This window comes from Leopardus geoffroyi, chromosome A2 (genome assembly GCF_018350155.1).
Source record: "Leopardus geoffroyi isolate Oge1 chromosome A2, O.geoffroyi_Oge1_pat1.0, whole genome shotgun sequence".
Classification (NCBI taxonomy): Eukaryota; Metazoa; Chordata; class Mammalia; order Carnivora; family Felidae; genus Leopardus; species Leopardus geoffroyi.
Window position 1 is genome coordinate 125,925,273 of NC_059331.1, and position 22,938 is coordinate 125,948,210.

General features: G+C 37.8%; 1 protein-coding gene across 5 annotated transcripts in view; it reads right to left on the minus strand.

Moving 5' to 3' along the window:
- Positions 1-22,938, minus strand: part of DPY19L1 (dpy-19 like C-mannosyltransferase 1) — a 102,123-nt gene that overhangs the window by 49,003 nt on the left and 30,182 nt on the right. For all 5 annotated transcript variants that reach the window (XM_045495290.1, XM_045495289.1, XM_045495288.1 and 2 more), the window contains exons 5-7: positions 21,440-21,560; positions 20,510-20,603; positions 6,690-6,747 (exon numbers count right to left, since the gene is read on the minus strand). In XM_045495290.1, the coding sequence (XP_045351246.1) occupies positions 6,690-6,747; positions 20,510-20,603; positions 21,440-21,560 (273 nt within the window). The remainder of the gene's footprint in view (positions 1-6,689; positions 6,748-20,509; positions 20,604-21,439; positions 21,561-22,938) is intronic.

Here is a 22,938-nt window from a genome sequence, read left to right on the forward strand (position 1 = left end):
TGTGTTGGAGCCCTGCATCAGGCTCTGTGCTGACATCTCAGAGCCTGGAGTCTGCTTCAGACTCTGTGTCTCCTTCTCTCTCTCTGCCCCTCTCCCACTCACACTCTCCCTCTCTCTCAAAAATAAATAAACATTAAAAAAAATTGTTTTAAATAAAAAAAAAATTAAAGAAAACAGTGGATTCCACATCTGGAGATAAGAAAAGTGCAAGGTGATCCTGTAACACCTTTTTTTTTTTTTTTCCCAGAAAGGATATGTTCAAAGACAAATGGGGACATATCAAAGGCAGAGAGTAGTACCCAAAAAACCCACAAAATCTTTAGGAATTAATTTAACATAAATATATGTCATCATGTCTGCACTTAGCTTAAATGGATTAGAAAAACGTCTGTGATGTGTAGGAGCATGTATAAGAGAGAGAGAGCAAATGTGGGAAAATATTACAATTGGCAAATGAAGTGAATCTAGAACAATGTGTACATTAATTTTTCCAAATAAAAAGCTAGAGAGAAAAAGTAAAGAAACATGTAGTTTTTTGGTACTGCCTTTTTAGGACAAAATGTACAATGGAATTAGATAGAGCCCAAAAGAAGAGACAGAACATCTGTTGGTTTCTACTTTCACACCTGGGAACAACTGCATAATTTAGGTATGGACCTTCCACAGACAGTTTTTGCTGGTGCCAAATATAAAACAGAACAAAAACTGGAATCTGGAAAAGCCACGACACAAAAATTAATCTTTTTGACAACTTCCCCCCCTCACACCAACCCTGAAGACAGACAGACACACACACACACACACACACACACACACACCACACACAAATTTGGCAGAGTAGGCAGCAGTGGGGAGGCGTAAAAAAGCAGACAGAGATCTCACAATCTCATACAATGCTTAGCTTCCAGGAACTTGCGGGAAGTTGAATTCAGAGATGGACTGAAAGTAACTAAAAGGCTGAAAATGAACCCCCTCTCAATTCAAATGCTGGTAAGATCAAAGAGCTAATGCCCTGGGCTGAGCAGCTGGGAAGTTGGAGATTGAGCCTAAGAGCAGAGATCTCCTTAATTCAAACCGGAGGCAAACTAAAACAATGAAAAGTATAGCCCTGCCCAACTAAAGCAGGACTCATAGTGAGATCCAGATGCTCAGGGCCTCACCTTACATGCCTGACCCGAGAAAAGATGGTCCTTCTCTGGGAAAAAGAAAAAAACAAATGAAAGCAATTATCTAGTTCAGGCTTTCTCATTTTTTCATACAAAATGTCTTACATAAGATAGAAAGCTATGACACATGCAAAATAGCAAAGAAACAGAACCCACAATCAAGAGATAAACTCTAGTCAACAGAATTAAAGCCATAAACAACAGATATGTTGGAATTAACAGACAAGGACTTTAACTATAATTAGGTTTTAAAATTTATAGAATAAGATAGACTGGGTGAACAGATGTGAATTTTCAATAGAGAAATGGAAGCTCGAAAAAAAAACCCGAAATTCTAACATTGAAATTCATAATACCTTAAATGAAAAATTCACCAGACTGAGTAGCAGATGAATGTATTAGAATAAAGTACCAGTGAACTCAAGGACATGGCAAGAGAAAATATCTAAATAGAGACAAAGATAGAAAAAAAAAAAAAAAACATGAATAAAAACAAGAGGAAGAGAGTATCAAAAACCCATCAAAAAAACATGGAATCAGAATCCTCAAAGAAGTGAAAAGACAAAATATTTGAAGATACTGGCTAAAAATTTTCCAAAACCGATTTAAAAGAATCAACCCAGGGAACAAAGATGTTCAGTGAGCCATAAGCAGAGCACATACAAAGAAGACCACATCTAAATTTATTACCATCAAACCAATGAAAACCAAATATAAAAAGAAAGTCTTCAAACCACCACAGAAGAGATGTACTACATTCAGAGTAATAAGAAGAATGATAACTGACTTCTCATTAAACAACGGAAAGCAGACGACAATAGAATAACACTTAAAGTGCCGAAAGGTAAAGCTATCAACCTAGAATTCTTATCCAGCAAAAACACGCTTAAAAAAAAGAAGGCAAAATAAGGACATTTTTAGACAGGCAGAAGCTAAGAGACCCTGTTGGCAGCAGATCTTCACCGCAACGCTAAATAAAGTTCTTAAGACCAAAGAGAAATTCTACCAGATGGAAACCCAGATCTGTAGAATGAAAAATATCACTGACACCCAAACACAAATGTCCAGATGTGAAGGATGGCTAGGAGATAAAAAGGGAGGGATGTTTGCAGGGCAAAGGCACAGCACATACAAAGGCTCTGAGGAAGGAAAAGGGGTGGTCCTTTTGGGAAGTAGAGGGGGAAGGGCAGTGGGACCTAAGCAAAGAGAAGAGCCTGGACAGTGCTGAGAACCCAGCAGGGCCCAGGTCATCAAGAGGCTAGTTTTCTACTATATTATTGGCGGTTTTCAAATCTAATCAACAGATACATTCCCATCTAAGATCAGCACACTTTTTTTTGACTTTGGAGTTAATGCAATTTTAATGTAAATTCACAAATTGATAAACACACCTCTCAATAGCCTGAATAAATAACACATCTTTATACTCACACAATTTTCCAAATTAATGTAAAAAGTAATTTAAACTGCATCACTCTTCTGCATGTAATTCCTCAATGGCCTTCCCACTTACTCCAAATGAACCTTACAGTGACCAACAAGGACTACACAGTTGGCTTCTTCCACATCCTACTCCCCATTATTAACTGGCCTCATCCCTTCCACTCTCTGCTCCTGTTGTGATAGCCTCCTTGCTACTTTCCCCAAAAGCCAGGATTCTCCCACCTTAGACAGAAGATGGTCTGACCTTCAGACGCTTATCCACAAGGACAGGGGTCCTTGTTTTACTGACATATTGACATATCCTCAGCATCTACAAGTACCTGGCATACAATGAGCCCTCTGTATACATTGTTTTAATTGAGTTGAATAAACAGAAGACCCAGAATAAATGTCCTGGCCAAATTATTACCATCACAAGAAAGGGAAGAAGGGAGAGAGGGAAGAAGAAAAAAAAAAAAAAGAAAGGAAGAGAGAAGAGAAAGGGAAGAGAAAAAGTTCCACAAATTAGCAAGGAAAGATCTCTGTACTTTTACTCCTGAAAGATAAACTGTTGTGTTATCTTTGAAATCCTACTCCCTTTTCTGAGAGTTATCTGTGTTGAAAGAAGTTTGGAGAGATTACGGGTTAATCAGAAAACTTAGAATTCTGTCCCTGCTTAGCAACCTTGACTCAAACATTTAACCTTTTAGTGCTTCCAATTATTATGCAAACTGGAATATTATTATCTCCTATTTATCTACCATACAAGAACATCCCAAGGATTAATGAGACTGTTTTCAAAGTGTTCTAAGAACTGCTTTCCAAATCTTAAATAACATAACTGTGTCAATAACTAATTAGGAACATGTACATTATCTCAGTTCAGTTCAAAAATATTTAAGAAACCAATATGGGTCAGAAATATATTATGGGTAATAAAGAAAGGTTAATTAGATATGCCTCTAAAGCAAACCTTTCATATACTACTTTGAATTACTTACTTTGGTTTCAAAAAAAAAAAAAAGAAAAAGAAATTTCCTCTTCACATGTGCCTATCATTTTATCTGTGAACATGTTTCACATAAAACACCATTAGTCATCTTAGTAATAACTTCTAAAAAATCTCATCATGAAAAAGCTAAACAAACCTATTTCACATATAATGAATTTTTAACAGTCTAAAATTAAAGAGAAATATTGTATTTAGCGTTTTTTTGATACACTCCACTAAATGCTTTTCAATCAGTATGCTAAAAATCCTATAGCATCAACCCATGTGGCATACATCTGATCTTGTAATTAGGAAGGATTTAAAAGGCAGAGCAAAACTGTTAGCTTTCATCTTAGCAATAATTCCCAATTGGGACAGAATCAACATTTAATAAAAAAAAAAAAAAAAAAGCTTGACAAGTGAAAACATCTACATAGTTTTTATTATGAAATGTGCAAGCTCGATATTATTATTACTATGAGGAATTAATAAGTCCTTTGTTACATTTTCACAGGTTTCAGATTTGGAGGTTTTAAATTTCTGTTTTAAATCATTTGATTACTTCTTGTATACTATACATTGTGTAGTTCTTTTGTTAAGGCCAAAATGTTCCCTTATTAAATCATCTGAGTGAAAGACTGTTTTCAAAATATACTATCTTAGACTCAAGTAGAGAGCAAACTAAACAATGGAAATAGAATTTAAAAGCAAGTAACAATCCATAACTATTTTTTGGCATACAAACCATTCACTCGCATGATTAAGATAACTCTCCTAAGAAAGAGGGGTCTAGATTAGTAACCGCCAGCAATTCCGGTGAGCAAAACACCAGGAAGCTCTAGAACAGTTCACTAAACATGTGAATAGGTACGACCAGAGTAGATGCTTCCCTTCTATAAAAATTATAGACTTTGAGCAACATCTTTAAAATTCAGAAAAAAAAATAGGGTCTGACAATCACAGTCTGAAAACCAAAATAAATACTAAATTATAATATAAACAGTTTTAGTTACTTAAGTTCTCAGCCTCACTTTACCCCAAACTGCAGTTTATTCTACGAAATTTCAATGTTTTTACTCAGAATGGTCACGTTTCTACTCCAAAGCTAAGTTACTGATTAAGTACAATTATCTACTTGACTATTTCAGTGTAACTGCAATTCTAATTCTTGTCACATTTAGTTGACCCTTTCCTAAGTAGAAAGGGATGTCTAAGCATGTTTAAACACACCAAATAGCCAAAAAGTATCAAAGGGAAAGTCTATCAACCCGAAAAATGAACAGAATAGTCCAAATTTCATTGGTATAAACCGAAAAGCTTCGTAAGGAATGATGTTCATGCTATGTGAGCATCAAAATCGTGTAAGAAAAACATAAGATCCGGAATTGACCACCTCTAATTTAGACTGAGGGTAACACAATAGACCTTTCTGCTTAACAGACCATCGTCTTTAAAACTGCACCTTGGCTTCAAATTTTTCTATAATCTCTTTCCTCCAACATCTCATAGTGAACACTCAGCGCTCCTTTCCTCCACTGTTAAGTAGTTACTTCCTAGTTCTTAGGTCATTCTCCCAGGATCTGTGCTTCCACATGTCTCATGGTCCGCACTATTACACTGAGTGGCATCCACAGTCAAAAAGAGGCAAAAAAAAACAAATGTTTTTTTTCTTGCTCAAAAGTCAGACAAACCATGCTGCAATGATTTATCTCAAATGCTCTAATCTCTAAGGCTGCTCTGGCTTTAAATTTCTGTGATTCTAAATATTAAGCCAATGTTAGTTAACATAACAATAAAAAAATAGTTCAACCTGGACTCTACAGTTACGTTTCAGTATAATTAGGGTTTTTTAACGTGTGCATATTCAAATACTGTAGACACTGAGTTTAGAAATGCATAAAAGGATTACGTTACTTCACACAAAACAAGCTGAATTTTTTTTCCTTTCCCTCATACAAAATTTACCATGAAAGAAAACCAGATAGAGATCTATTAATAGAAATTCATTTACAACTACAATTCATTTAGTGGGAGGATTTCACTGGCATCCTGAATTTATATTAGAATTTAATCTAAACTAAGTTATTAATAGTAATACAAGGTAATAGTTACATAACAGTTACTATGTGCCAAACATTGTTCTAGATGCTTTACACTCATGAATACATTTCATCTCCCCAATAATCTCATGAGATGAGTAACATCATTACACCCATTTACAAAGAGGAAACTAAGGCAGGTGAGACATATGACTTGCTCAGGTCACGAAGCCCCTAAACATCAGAGCCAGGATTTGAACACAGGTAGCCTGGAGACAGAGTCGATACTTTTTTATAATAGGGTTCTCTTTAGAAAACCCTTGGGTATGTGCAAATTTACAGGAATAATATTCTGCAAAGGAGACTTAAAAATGCATCCAAGTTTAACATAGATGCATTAAAACAGAAACATACTATATAGCTCCAACAACACAAAGTTATCCCCTGGGGCACCTGGGCGGCTCAGCTGGTTAAGCGTCCAACCCATCTGACTCCTGATTTCACCTCAGATCATGGTCTCCCAGTTCGTGAGATGGAGCCCCGCGTCAGGCTCTGCGTTGACAGCACAGAGCCTGCCTGGGATTCTCTCGCTCTCTCGCTCTCTCTGCCCCTCCCTTGCTTGGGATCTTTCTCGCTCTATCAAAATAAATAAACAAACTTAAAAAAAAAAAGTTACCCCCACACAAGGAAGTTAACTACATCCATGGCTGGCTTATTTCTATTATCACTACACGTGAACTTCCGCACTTTTAAATTATATAAAGAATTGATGCAGACCCATCTTGCTTCAAATCACGAAGAGATATATGGCACAAAAGATATAATGTTCACAAAAAGTTAACTTAAAATAAATGCTAGTGTAAAATTTGTATTAAAATAAGATCAAGCATTTAAAGAATGCTACTATAGACTAAATTTAAGGAAATTAAATTTTAAAAAGAAACCTGTATTTCCATCAGCAAAATCTCCCAAATTTTTAAAAAAATATTTGATTGACTACCTGAAGAAGAAACTTGTATTTCTGGAAGTACAATCTTCCAAAAATTCTGAAAATATTTGTTGACTACGTACCTCTCCATGATTGAAAAAGAAGCACAGCACTGTAACCAGGCCTCCTAATCGGCTGCCGCTGGAAAAGAAGGCAAGAAAACATAACTCAAATAACCGAAATTCAGGTCAACCCTAATGAAACCATGAAATAATATAATATGATAAACTTCTAGTACTACACAAATTTTAGCCACACTAGAACTCACTCTACTGTGCTTATTTACAAAATAGTTTATTCCCTTTACCGTAACATTAGTCAAAATTAGTTTCATTTTTAAAATGTCATTTTCCATCTTCCAAATGTACCAAAAAAAACCCAAACTGACAGGGAATAAAAAGTTGTGAATAGTCGCATTCCTGGGCATAAAACAAGCTGATATTTTTTTTTTTTTTCACTCTTTCGTACCATATATTTATTTGTGTCCTCCAGCAGTTCTCAAACTATTTTTCTGAAGACACAGGATAATAGATTAAGGAAAGAGGAGGAGAGAAGTGCAGAAAAAGGTTTAGTGGTCATTAAGGTAGAAAACACCATATGGTCTCCTACTCTTGGAAATTCAGAAAGCATGCCAGCCCATTAAAGATTTGATTAATTCATTATTTCCCAAACCCCATCCCAAGCTTTCCTATAGAACATGCTTGGCAAACATCAGTTTACAGATGAAGTTTTTACCTTTCATCTGTTTTCAAAAATTTATAAAAGAACACAAAAATCAAAATACAGGGGCGCCTGGGTGGCACAGTCGGTTAAGCGTCCGACTTCAGCCAGGTCACGATCTCGCGGTCCGTGAGTTCGAGCCCCGCGTCAGGCTCTGGGCTGATGGCTCAGAGCCTGGAGCCTGCTTCCGATTCTGTGTCTCCCTCTCTCTCTGCCCCTCCCCCGTTCATGCTCTGTCTCTCTCTGTCCCAAAAATAAATAAACGTTAAAAAAAAATTTTTAAAAAAATCAAAATACAGCCATCAGGCTTCTAACTAAGAAGTCACAATGCCATAGTTTGGCAGTTGAAACAATTAAATCTTCATTTGCTTAGGTAAGAGTAATACGCATCCCCCCACTCTCCTCCCATCCTGGCCAGAAGCATCTGCACAGGGGATAAAAAGGCTGTTCTAGGTTTGCTGCCTTTCTTTCACCTTTACTCTTGAGGTCTTCTACTCTCTTTAGCTCATGTTGTTTTCTCATTATTGTGCCCAAATAGCCTTCTTTCTTTCTATCTACCCAACAAGTACATGTATAACACAGACAAGTCAGGAAGGAAAGGAAGAACCAGACACAGGTATCCTAGGCCATGATACTTACTCTTGGAGATGAATGAATAAGGAAACAGAGGAGATACACAAGATGGCGGAGACAGTCCAAGGAACGAGCACACACACCCTCCACATCCCCTCAGAAGGAGATAGGAAGGGCTGGCCTCCCCAGCATAGGTGGCTAACCAGCCTTGGTACGAGAGGAAGGTTAAGTTTGTATGTTCAGAGCAGCACGTAGTTTCTGGCGTTGCCATTTTCCCTACAGAGTCTTGAGCCCCTCACTTGCTGCTCTAGAGAAGAAGTGGCAGTGCTAAAAGTTTGAAGAAAGAGGCTTGTCTGAAATACCACATGCATTTAAGAATGGAGCTAACGAGGGGAAACAGATGGACTGCTAAGCCATCTTAAGGGATCATCGGACACTGAACACCACACATTTATAGGACACTAATGGAAGAACTGTGTAATTTTTCTCCACCAACTATCAACCTGGACTAGCACAAATGACCTATAAAGGGGCAAAGAAACAGCATACTGGCCAGAAAATGGCTGAAGTGAAGAATCACAGAAATAAGAGGGACAAATAAAGGAGCCAGAAAGTAGTACAGGCCAGGAAGCAAAAGCCAGCATTCTCCCCTTGGAGGTCCAGCATGTCTTCTTAAAAAGACCAGCAAACAGGCCAACCCCAAATTTCATTGAAAGTCATGAGACTTTAGAAAATGTAAGCTAGAGTAACGGGTTTAAATAAATAAATGTTAATATTTTGAACTTATTCCACCAGAGCAGAAAGTGCAAAGATCTATATAGTTTAAAAATTGGTCTCCTCCCTGCCACCCTTCTCCAAATCCTATTCACCTAAGATAAATAATAACATCTGTGTGTGTCCATTCTCCCAAATCTTTTTCTATACCCATACAAATATATATTTTAATTTGATCATACTACTAACACCTCTCTGAAATTTGTTCCTTTGCCAAACAATCTATTATGAAGATGATTCCTAATCAATACATGTAACTCAAGACGTTGTTATTAACGGACGTCAAATATTACATAGTACAAATATATTACAATTTGTTCTGTCTTTTCGCTATTATCGGACATACTAATATTTTTTAAATTTCTTACTATAATAAAAACACGTTAAAAAGATGCCTGGGTGGCTGAGTGGGTTGAGCGTCCGACTCATGATTTCAGCTCAAGTCATAATTCCAGGGTCATGGGATCGAGCTCCATGCTCAGCACAGAGCCTACTTAGATTTTCTCTCTCTCTCTCTCTCTCTCTCTCTCTCTCTCTCCTCATCTGCCCCTGTCCCCCATTCACACTCTTTCTAAAATAAAAAAATTAATTAAAAACACATTAAAATAAGTATCCTTGTACATGCATATACTGGTGCTTTCATTTCTATAGGACAGACCTTACTGTGAGACTGCCAAGTCAAAGAATGAACTTTCCAGAAAACACCATACCAGTCCACATACACCCCTACCACAGCATGTGAGGGGTCTGCTTCTACATAACACAGAACCTGATGTGCCCAGACCCTTTTGTATTTTCCCCATTGGATAGGTGGTAACTTTTTTCTCACTGTTATTTGTACTTCCTTCCTGCTTATACAGAGCATCATTTTAATGGGTTTTGGAGACAATATGCATTTCTCTTCCGTGAATTGCCTGTTTACATTCTTGTCTGATTTTCTATTGGATTGTCTGTTTCCCTATTCAAAGATTAAGGGTATCAATTTTTTGACTGTCATATGTGTGACTAAGTCTTTTAATAATTTATGGTGTATTCTGCCAGAAAGAAATATAAAAGTTTACGCAGTTAATTTTATGTAGTTAAATGTCAATATTTTCCTTTATTTCTTCTGCATTTCCTGTCTTGTCTGTGAAGATCTTTCCTACCTCAAAATGATACAGTGTTCTAAAATATCTTCCAGTATCATTGTAATTTACATTTAAATCTTTCATCCACAGAAATGTAAGTGTAAAGCCCTAATTTTGTTCTTTTTGACACAGATAGCCAATTATGCTAACACCATTTATCAAATAAACATTCCTTTTTCCAGTGTAATGAAATTCAGCCTTTATCTACTTTAATTTCTTACAATATTAGAATCTGTTATTTCCAGCCAATTGACTTAATTCTGTATTTTCTATATCACACTGTTTTTATTCCTGTAGCATTATGGTAATTTTATTTTATTTTTAAGTTTATTTATTGATTTCAAGAAAGACAGAGAAAGTGAGCAGGGGAGGGGAAGAGAGAAAGGGAGAGAGAGAAACCCAAGCAGGCTCTGCACTGTCAGCTCAGAGCCCGAAACGGGGCTCAAACTCATGAAACGTGAGATCATGACCTGAGCCGAAACCAAGAATCCGACACTTAACCAAATGAGCCATCCAGGCACCCCACATTATGGTAATTTTAACATATGATAAGGAAAGTTCCCCACCCTCAAGTACTCTTATTTTTTAACATTTTTTAAGGTAATTCTAACCAATGCCCCTCCCATGCACAAAAAAGTGTCGGGTTTCCGATCAGAATGTCATTAAATTTAGAGATAATGTTGGAAGAACTGCCATTTATGTGATGTAAGTCTGCCCATTCAGCTGGAGATTATGTCTCTCTCCATTTATTCAATTCTATTTCTTTAAATAAAACTTTTATGGACAAGCAGCACGGCAGTCAGATAACTAGACTTAAAACTTCTAGAAATACAGGGATATAATAAAATCTGATCATAGTAAAGTATTTTAGCACTTTCAGATTTTGGTAGATCATATAAGCTGAAGAAAACATACTAACAATTTGAATGAGATAATCAATAAGCTCAGTTTTATGAATATATATAGTACTTTATACAGAGAATATGCATTATTATTTTATGTCCCTGGAGCACCTGGCTAGAAAGACACCTCATTATCTGATTATAATCCAAACCAACCTAAAACACAAAAGAGACTCAAAACAACACCACCAATTTGGGAAATTAATGTAAAATTCCCTTTTTTTTCCCCAACGTTTATTTATTTTTGGAACAGAGAGAGACAGAGCATGAACGGGGGGAGGGGCAGAGAGAGAGAGGGAGACACAGAATCGGAAACAGGCTCCAGGCTCTGAGCCATCAGCCCAGAGCCTGACGCGGGGCTCGAACTCACGGACCGCGAGATCGTGACCTGGCTGACTGCGCCACCCAGGCGCCCCTAAAATTCCCTTTTAAAAATACCCTGAACAGAAAAAGAATCAAAACTGAAATTTTATGAATTGAATTTTTTTAATGGCAGAGTAAAGACAAGGACAGGGATGTGGAGGACAAGAACAGAAGGATCACAAGTCCGATTTTATCTCAAAACCAAAACTCATGATGAGGTCTGCTCAAGAAGTCTTCCACCCTTACTCAATTGCCATACGACCTGTGGGGCTCCGGAACTGGACATTTTCCCAAAGGCAGAAGCAGTGTGACAAAACTCCCCTTTCAGCAAATTACCACAAAGTAGGTTATGGCCCAACCTCTTCCAGGAACATGAACAGCTATGCTTAACTAACTAGGGGGGCAGATTTTCCCCTACACTTTCATGTCCTGTATAGTTGGAAGGGAGAACAAAATTTGCTTACCTACAAGGAATATCTGAGTTACAATCGTTTTGAAATGATATGACTTGCAACAAATCTAAAATAGTGTCTCCAGCATTAACTCCCTCCCCTATGATCTGTACAAACGACCACATAGGTCATTTTATTTTTCTAAACAGAAAAGATATAATAATCAGAAAACTTAAGACTGACTTTTTTTTTTTCCTCATTATAGTTGATCAGTTGATATTTCAGCATTCCCTAGTGGTTTAAAAAAAAAAAAAGCTTCTTCTGCAATATTACCACCAACTATCAGAAAATTCTGAAGCTCCTATTGTGTAGGTTTTACAATATTCTAAGTTTGCTAAACATTTACCATATTTACTCATTCACCTCTTCAGCCTCAATTTCATTGGATATAAAATGAGGGGTAAGAATGTGAAAGATCTTAAAAATACTTTTCATTGCTGACATTTAATAACTTATAATTCTCTTCTCACATCTTTAAGTGACATGAATTCAAACCAATCATCGTATTTTGTGGGCTTCATTAATCACTGATGTTTGTACCTCCATTTACCAAAAAATGGTAAAACATACAAAGTTCAACACTCAATGAGAAAAAGAAAAACTAATCAGTTAATTCAAAATGTTATTAACTAACTCTTGAAGTAACTCTTGTATAAATGCTTAAGAAGGAGAAAATGAGAGAATAATGTAGAAACAACTGAATTAAGAGAATTTCAGTCTCAAGTTAGAGACGTAAGACTTAGGCACCTTGCTAGCCAGATGAAGAAACACCTGGCAGGCCCACTGAGCACCTTCCCCTAAACTTACACGTGGATTCTTTGGCTCCTCTGGGGCATTAAGGAAAGCCACAGAAAGTAAAGGTAAGAAACAAGAATGATAATCGGGAAGGCTAGGAAAAGTCTCAGCTTAGCCCTCCCAGTCTATTAGAGGCAACTAATTAATGCCTTTAATTTAACTCTTTGTCTGCCAGGGCCAAAAACATAATCTTTTATCTACTAGATTGTGAACTTCCCAAATCATCATGGTGGCTGCCATAGTGCCTAACACACAGCCTGAGCGTTGTCTATGGCAGAATCAAAAGGTATCTGAGGAGTAAATAAAAACATGAAGACAATCCACTTAAAAGGCGGCTGGCATTCTTTTCTTTCAGGGGAGGGAAGGGAGCACTTTCAAACACCCCACACCTCATGCTACTGCTGTCCTTGGTCACTGGCCTAGATGCAGACTCCTGCTCATCATCAGTGCCATGTGTTCAGTGGAACCTCTACTGTGACCCACCACACCACTTGACTCCCCATCCAGACCTTTCACTGCACCCTTCAGAACCTCCATTCCATGGTAAACAACTTCCTTCATGGCACGCTCAGTCTCTACCCAGATGCTTCCCTCTCCTGTCTTGAAACCTCACCCTCCTCTGAGAAGAAGTTTCCCCTCCCCACACCACCATGCTCCCGAATGGCTCAAGGCCCGGGGGCGAGGCCAGTAGCTTCCTCTATTGCTACTTTCAGACACCACCCTGGAACCTTCCTGAAAGCCTGCCCCTCTGAGCTCATTTCTCTCATTTCCCTTCTCACAACAGTTCTCTCCCAACACTCCGGCTTGTTCTCCATAATCCACAGCTACTCTCCTTCATCACAGGCACACCTAGAGTCTTAACTCACAGGAGGCAGGGTTCTGGGTTCCCTGTGCCTCTTTTCCCTTCCTCTCTTACACTGGGGTGGCTTTTTGAGGAGAACTTTTTAATGACCTTTTTTAATGAACTTCTCTACATTTAATGTCTGCTGCTCTGTATCACTGTGGCCACTCTAATCTGTCTCTGATCTCTTCCTTCTCTTCTTGAATATTTACCTTTCTCTGTTTCTACTTTATCCTCCATTGCTTCTCAGCTCTTGTCAGAAAATCCTGGCCATTCTTTTGTAGACATAGCTAGTCATCAGAAAATGCCTTTTCTTCCACAAGAGAAATCAACCAGTCACAGAGCATAATGCATTCATCATCTCATTTTCTGCTCTACTCTATTATTTTCTTTGGTCACTACAGGTTCATGCTTCTTTGATACCAGAAAGAATTTTTGACTACTTTATTTCTAAAGGTATTCCAGAAGCCCTGAAAGCATGGAAGATTAGTCTATATCCAAATCTTCCTTTTAATTTTGCTTAACATCACCCTTTTCTACCCTGAATAATGATAGTGAAGAGTCATAGTTAATATAACCAGTTTTTCTAGTCTCTTCTCATGATCCAATCCAAGCTATCTATGAAGTGACTCAATGTCCTTTTAGGTTCTGTGGCAGAATAGAGTAGCTTTTCATATCAATTCTTTATTATAGATCAATATACTACTCCCCCTACCGCTACCTGTTTCAAGGCAAAGTTGGGCTTCTTATTCTTTATGCCAATTTTGCTTTGCTTCCATTGTTTTATTTGACATTTTTCTGTTGTTCATGCTTCATTAAAAAATCAAGCATTATTGTTTATGCAGGCTGGATTTTTGACTAAAATATGTCTTAAATAAGCTATGAATTGCACCAGCTCAAATTTCTTCAGCTCCATGTTCTTGTTGTGGAGGGGTTTTTTTTTGTTGTTTGTTTTTTGCTTTTTTATTTTTATTTTTTGGAATGTTCTATTAACTTGGCCTGCTAGCACATCTTTAGTCATTTGGTCTAACAGTTGTATATGAATATTTAAAAGATAAGTATTTCTCTTCAGTACACATAAATTGATGAAAGTTATTGGTTGAAAATATTGGCATCTTTTCTCCAAAACCTGTCCCTTTTTAGGTCACTATCTCAGCAAATGACACTTCAAACCAACAAAGTTTGCTACCCAAGTCTGACCCCTAGGAAAGACCCATGGCTTTCTTGTTACTCTGTTTCCTCAGAGTTACCTCTGAAAGTGCTAGAAACGTATTTCTTCAGTAAACAAATAATCTTAAGATGGGAATCTGAAGAGGAAAAGCTTCAAATGAATCCACTGAAAAAATACTTCCTAAATTGGTAAAATGCTAATAAAACTTATATGCTAGATAAGACTATATCATTTTTGTGCCTTTTGCAAATAGCAATCAAGAGCTAAGTTTTTCTTCCCCCAATAATTTATTTATTCACTTCATTCAATTAAAAACTATTTTCTGAAAGCAACCTTTCTTCTAGGTGCCCTGCAAGCATTATCTTATTGTATCTTCTGTCTCACACAGAAGACAGTGTCTCCTAACTCATTTCGGTGTTTTCCCCCCTACCCAGTCACTTCTTAAAAATTCTCCTATAATCTTTCATTCCAATTAACTTGATGAAACACTTTACCTCCCTATCACAACCCTGCAAAACCTTTGTTACATTATATTTTCTTTTACATCTAAAGGCAAACCAAAGAACTGGCAGTCACTCTAAGTTCTTCCCACGTCATTTATTCAAATTATATAAAAACTCAATGTTAACAGGTTCCACCCACGATATGGAGCTTCCATACTGCTTTTGTGTCCTCCTATCTCAATCATGACAGCCTAGGATAGCCAGACAGCTAAAGACAACCTTTAACATGGTAGGTGAAGACAAAAGATTAAAAAAAAGCAAACTAGAAGATACCAAAGTTGTTTAGGGAAGAAAAAAATCATTAGTATCCACCGAGAGAAAGATATTGAATCCATGAAACAAAAATAAAATACTACTTTTTAAAAAAGGAACATTCACAGAACAAATGAAAATTTCTTGAAAATTAAAAACAAGATAACAGAAATGAAAAAGTGAGAAGAGTTGGAAAAATAAAGTGGACAAAGTATTCTAGAATGTAGAATAGCAATGATATTAAAAATAGGAAAATATATGAAAATTAGAAGATCAGGAAATGCAATACTCAAATAACAGAAGTTTTGAAAGAGAAAACAGAAGGAGTGATGTAAGTGAAGAAATAATCCAAGAAAATTTCCCTGAAATCAAGGGCACACACTGCAACACTGAAACAACTCATCACACGTACAAGATAATAAAGGGGAACAGATCTACAGCAAGACAGATTGTGAAATCTGAGAACCACGGTGACAAAGAAAAAATTCTACAATCATTCAGAAGGAAAGACAGGGGAGAAAAGGTCACATACAAAAATTTAGGAATCTGAATAACTTAGACTTGAACAGCACCATGTGAACCAAGACAATGGTGTGATGCCTTCAAAATTCTGAAGGAAAATGATTTCCAATCTGGAGTTCAATACTGGCTAAAACTATCAATCAAATATAAGGACAAAATCAAATATGCAAAACCTTACCTCCCATCTAGTCACTAGAAGATGTACCAGAGTGAAAAAATAAACCAAGAAAGAATACATAGGATATGGCACAAGAGATCCCATTATAAGAGAGCAATGAAGGAACACTGGGTGGTGAAGGAAAATGCCAAGATGACAGATGGACACCAAACCATAGAAAGCAGTCAGTACAGAACCAAGTACTGACTCATGCCAAGATTCTTTTTTCTTTTTAACGTTTATTTATTTTTGAGAGAAAGATTGCAAGTTGGGGAAGGGTGGAGAGAGGAGGACAGAGGATCTGAAACCAGCTCCACACTGAAGGCAGTAAGCCCGATGTGGGGCTTGAACTCATGAACCGCAACACAACCTGAGCTTAAGTTGGATGCACAATCCACGGAGCCACCCAGGTGCCCTTCGTGTTTTATTTAACTTGAGATTAATACCCAGGTGAGCCTAGATCAGATTGTTGTCCATATTTTGTCTTGGCTTCCACATGCCTTACTACTGGCATCAGCTAAAGACGCTCATTTCACCTACAGAAATTGTTCTGTTTTGGTATATCCTTGAGAGCCAGGATGCAGTGATGAATTTGGAAACAGGGGACAGCTCTTCCCCTGACAATATTTCAGCTGGACATTCAGACCAGGCCCGTTCTTCCAGATGCCCCTTTGTCCTCATGACCTTGTCCGCAGATGCCCTACAGAGTTGGGCTCCTGGTTAAAAACCCATATATAATTTCTAAGGCCCAACCACAGACAATTACAAAGGTTTACCTGACAGGCCTCACTGAGACAGCTACCCTCCCCCCACACACCTGGTGCATGGCAGTCTCTGAGGACTCAGGATGTCCTGGCCAGTCATGGCCTTCACATCTTTGCATTCCTACCCCCAGCTGCCTTCATTCCTAGGTCTCTTTATCTGAGACTTTGGGCAGAAGTCCTCTTCAGATGCCTCTGCCAAGGGCTCCTTATAGAGGGATGAGAGGGGGAGCTCTGAAGATACTTTCCCCCAGTCTGACTCAGTACCCAGTACTTTTCCATTCCTAGCCATCTCCCCTTTGCCCTTCCCCCACCTACCTCAGGGTCCATAAAACTGCTGTAGCCTTTTGTTCAGGGCTTCCTCAACAGTGAGATGACCCCCATGTCTACCTGGTCCCCCACTTCTCAACCAGTGTACTGTTCCATGGGGGGAAGTGGGCCAGGGATAGTCTGTGTTTTCTCCAGTTTTAGACTCATGCTACATTATCACAGTAAGTGACAGAAGGTTTAACTCTTTTGTTTCTGGCTTGTTGCTTTAATGGACGACTCCAATACTTGACAGCTCAGCTCCCTCTCCTAGCTCAGCTGAGCTCCTAACAGTCCCTGAAGGTTCCCTCAGAGAACCCTCCTTCCTGCAGAATGGAAACTTGCACATACCAAGTCTTATGAAACTGGCCTCCAGACACTGTTAGTCTGTAGCTGAAACATGTCAGGGTATCTTATGAAATAGATAACTGTAATCATGAATTAACAAAACAGCTTTTAGAAAATAACAACATATGTTTTATTAAAAACAAAAACAAAAACAGAACACTGAGAATTCCAGAAAAAGAGATACATCATGAATAGGTTGTATTGACAAAACGTCTTACTTCATCTCAAGTCAGAGCTTGGCAGCCCAGCCCCATTTCACCATTTGGCTGTGTTTTCTGTTTCTCCTTCCATTATGTTTTTTTTTTTTTTTTTTTTTTTTTTTTTGTGAAATGGATTGACTTATCTGACTTCAGAAAACTTATATCTGTACTATTTAAAAAGAAATATACTTCTGGAGTAAAAATGTCATACTCAATCTGCCTGTAAATTTATATAATACAATTTATAAAAAGATTCTAACCACAGTTATAGATATCCTCCTCTTTATTCTTAACCCACATGTTAAGAAGTCTGCAGCTTTATCCCACTTTATAAAGTTAGAAGGTTGACAGAACTAACCACCAAGAAAGAAAACAATAAGAACTACCTAGCAATTTAAGACCTCTAAAAATACTCATGTTAAGAACATTCTAAAATACGATGAAAAAAACTGATAGAAAAGACGTGACTGAAGACTCTCTTCAACACAATATAAACCAGGATCACCACTGGACTCTAATTTACACACCTGCCCTCAGGGCACAGTGCAATAGTCAAGGCTCCCTAGAAGGGGCTCTGTTAATGTACAAGAACTAGATATTCATTTGGGGCTGGAAAGAAATGAGTTTAGGATGCATTTGGCTCAAGCTAAAGTGATTACTCAGGTAGGGTTAAAAAAATGCCCGCAAACAGAGCAAAGGGAGAAGGAGAGAAGTGAAAACGTGTGGCACTACTGCGGGTCTATATCCAAGCCCAGGTGCATAAGGCAGACCACCCTCAGGGTCCAAGAATCAAGCAACACCTGAAAGGCTGGGGCACAAAACAGGCAAGTGGGTGAAGCTGAAACAGGCTGCAGCCCTCGGAGCCAGGAAGAGAAACCAAAAACAGCTATTTGGAAAGACTCAAATGCGTAAGGTAATCACTCCCTCATACCAAGTAGCAGTGGTCTATAGATTTTTTTTTTTTTTTGCACTCAAAGTATAAGAAATGAGACTTTACATTACAACTCAGCACATGCACATGTATACACGTATATACAATAAATAGCAAATAGAAGTTTCTCTAAATCTTACCTATCTTACAAAATGTTGTATAATCTATTATTTACATTTGTATTCTTTTCTTTTTCATGTGAAAAATACTGCTGCGCCAAACCAATTAAATTGATTCTAAAATCGCCGAGTAGGCCTTACCCTGCAGTTTGACAGATGCTATGCTAAAGGAGTTACTGGCTAACTGTAGTGACAGGTGAAAATCAAGGGTCTCATGAGATCGTAGTTTAGTTTGAATCCTGTCCCTCCGTTGGTCAAATTTCTGAACGTCTTCGCTTGCTTTGGAATAGGTCTCAAACCGGCCAAGGTCATGCACCAACCAGCCAAACCATTTCTCCAATCTTAATCTTCAACAATGTTCCTCAATAATCTGCATCCCAGTAAAACTCATCTGCTTTCTACATCCAACGTTTTCCACCTTTGCCTCTCCCTGGAATTCCTTCCTCCCCCACCTATCCAAAATGCACTGACCCTCCAAGGGACGGCTAAAGCAACCCTCCACCCAGAACAAACTTCTGCCACCAGCACTAGAAGCACGTTATCCTTGTTGGCTGTCTCCCATTTACATGCGCTCAGCACCACTTTCATCTCCCACCTCACCTCACCACATGCTGTCAAAACCCAAGCGCACCAGCTCACAAAGAAGCCACTTGGTACGTACTTTATGTGGACTAGACAAATGAACATGTGTCTCCTATGTAGGGAGAAAACTGCTGTCTGGGGACAGCGGGGACTGAAGACTGAGAAATCTCAGGTCAGGGCCTAAACCACAGAGAACCTCTCAGTCAAAACCACAAAATGGAGTCTCTGCAGTGGATGTCATACCCTTGGCCTTCAAAATGATGCATTGTAAGGAAATGACACTGCATGCTTATTAAATATTTAGAAATTCTTCTTTCAATTAAAAAGGTAGCATAACTATAGGTCGGCAATTTAGCAACAATGCCATGTTCCATATTTTAATTTCTTTTTCTCAAAATCAAATATCCCAAACGCAATAAAGCTACCCATCCATTAGACAGCTAGGCAGTACTTAGCAAAATGATGGACCCCCTCCCAAAGCAGAGACCTTAGGCTCATCATAATACAAGGCACACTGGCCATGTTCTCCTTCAGGTGGGCTTCCTCTTGACCAATTAACATGTACTTCTGGTTAAGATATCTGTGTGGCTTGTTTCAAAAACAAAATTTTCCACATCATCTTTTAATCACACATTTTCATTTCAGTCTCCTCCAGTGACATGATTAAAAAAACTTTGTTATAGCTAAATCAGAAATATTAGCATCAAAGTATCTTAAATCTATATGCAAATATACTTTAAATTGATCTTCTAATAACTTCCTCATCTGACAAATATTTATCAAGTTACTGTTATCTGCTCAAACACTGAGCTAGGAATGAAAGAGATCTTTGAGGCACTATACTGAAAATACCAGTACTTCCAAGGCAAAGATAATGGTATAACAGCAGATTCAAACTCATTAACCCAAATTGAAAGTCATATACCTATGCTCATACTTCTGTACTACAAGGAATCTATAAGCAATATAAAAAAATTCTAAACATATTCTCAAGGTAAAATTGTTCAAACAAATACACAAGGTAACAAACTGTCAGAAAAAGAAGAAAAATACAGATGCTTACAAAATTTGTCAATCTTTTACTTTAAGGACTATTATTCAACTGTGAAGTATATCAGGTCAGATATTAAATATCTGTATAAAATATATTTCTATTTTAACATCAGCAAAATAGAATTGTTAACACTATTTGATAATGAGTGGTCCCTTCCTTATATTTTATGTAAACAATATATTATTTATGCTTAAAAGCCTATAAATATTTAAAATTAATCAAATATCCCCACCCTTCTCTATTTAAGCCTCTAAAATAAAATTATTTTAAGTTTGGCTGCCTATGCCAATGGTGAAATCATTCAAATAGGAAAGAATTTTGTATCTACAAGTAGATCTATCAGAAATATTATAAAACTGAACCAAAAGTTAATCTTTATCTCACCATTTTTATTATTCTAGTATATAGTGTTATAATACATACCAAAATATTCTCGATGAATAGCCTTACCTTAAATATGTGCCATATATGAAGAATAATGCCATCATTAGTCCATTTAAAATAAAAATTACAGCCACATAAAAGCAAGCAGGATCTCCCAATCCTTTAAAAATAAAAAATAAAAAAAAAACATATGTTCTAACTATAAATTACTCTGTGTGTCTGGCAATTTATATTAAAATGTGCTTATTTTGAAAATGGCACAGATATCTTCAATGGTTGCCTTGGTTCCCATAGGAACACATGACACTACTGCAGAACAGAGATGAGAACAGGGCAGTACAGTAGCTGTGATGGTTTTATTTTTTATTTTTATTTTTTAAAGTTATTTATTTACTTATTTATTTGTTTATTTATTGAGAGACAGACAGAGAGAGACAGAGACAGAGACAGACAGAGACAGAGAGAGACAGAGAATCTCAAGCAGGCTCCAAGCCCAGCGTACAGCCCAAGGCAGGGCTTGATCACAGGACCCTGAGATCATGATGTAAGCTGAAGTCAGGAGTCAGACACCTCCCTGAGCTACCCAGGCGCTCCAACTGCCGTGGTTTTAAAACAGGGCTACAAATTCAGATACTCCTCCTTTCGAGGTATTGGGGAAGGGGAGGGTCTATGCTCATGCTTTTGAGTCTGGCTGGGCTTGTGACTGCTTTAACAGACGATGGCAGAGGCCATACTATGTGACTTCTAAGACTAGAAGAGGCCAAGCAGTATCCAACTTGGAGTCCACGAAAAGCCTGATTACCCTGAGGTACTATCCGGCTCAAAAGCCAAAGATGCATGGAAAAGGCATATGTAGGTGTTCCAACCGACAGCCCCAAATGAGCCCAGCCTCGCAGGGCAGAATGTAAGTGAAGCAGTCTCCAATTAATTCCAGTGTTCCCAAGCCATCTGAATCTAGCAGAAGCCTCTGACACAATATCACAGAAAGAACCTTGCCTTCACAGCTTTCAATAGGACTGAGTCCTTCTCCTCTGGTAACCGTCCAACATATCTTGGTTTGAAGACCAATCAAGTCCATTGTTTTGGTATAAATCCGGTACCAGCTGGCTAAGATTACCTATTTTTAAGAAAATAGAGGCATTTTTTTAGATTTTTAGAGAAAAGATATTATCATCAACAGTTTCATTACTAGAATATTTTTGAGACATTTTGATAATTATTAAACCTTCCTTTCCTACACTTACCCACTTGGTTCCCTTTAAATTTAGTCAAGTAAGCTTTACAATCCCCTGCATAGATTCTTCATTAGCCAGGCTTCAACTGTTCACCCATACATAAGAATAAAATATAACATGAAACACGCAAGATTTATATTTTTCAAAAGCTATAAGATTCTACTAAGGAACATAAAAGAAGAGATGAACAAATAGAAAGATAGTTTGTCCTCTTGAATAGATCTAATTTCTCAAGATGTGACTTCTCCCTCAAATTAACTCATAAACATAAAACAATGCTAAGCAAAATCCCAAGTGTCTATCTAGAAGTGCTATGTGGCAATATAACAAGGAGAATAACCGAAGGGAATATTCTATCTAACAGATACTAAAACTTGCTACTTAAAAAAATTAAAACAGTGTGATGCGGAAAGAAGAGCCAGACAGATCAAAGTAATCATGGCAGAGGCCTCGAGGAGTGTTACCATATCCTCCTCCAGGGCTAGACACTCATTTCTTCAGGGGCTGGGAGGGTTGGTGGCTGACAGCTCCCACCAGAGTCCCACTCTGGGAACTACCCTCAACTGGAGGACAGTAAATTCATTATAGGTTACACCCTGACCCAAAGGCGACCCAAAGGCAACCCACGGGTAACTGGGCATTCAATACCAGACTAGTCAATAGGGAAGGATGTAAAGGCCAAGAACAACTCCCAGCAGGGCCATCTCAGTTCCAGAGCTCTGGGTGGGATTGCCTGCAGCCTCTGTTGCGACTGCATCAGAGCCCAACTCCTCCAGCCTCAGCCAACTTCCTTCATCCCCTTTAGGTGTTGCCCCCAAGGGCACTCCTCTAGATACTTCCTATATGCAAATCTCCATCTGAAAGCCTGCTTTCCAGGACCTCAACCTAACCCAATACAGAACACAAAGCCCCAAAACAGATGCAAGCATATACGTAGAATAATTCTGTATATAATAAAGAAAGCTACTTCAAATCAGTAGGGAGAAAGAAGATGGACCACTCATCAAAGTGTTAGGTTACACATGAGACCATTTTGAAAAAATATAAGGTTAGATTCCTATTCCAATACTGTGCAATAAAATAAATTCCAGAAATATTCAAAACATAAATGCCAAAAAAATAATTAAAATAAAGAATGAAGACTTTTTTACAAATATGAAAAATCATAAATTTAAAAGATTAATAGGTATGCTACTTCTATACAGAAAAAATACATACATATCATACACAAAGTTAAAGGCAAACAAAAACCGGAGGAAA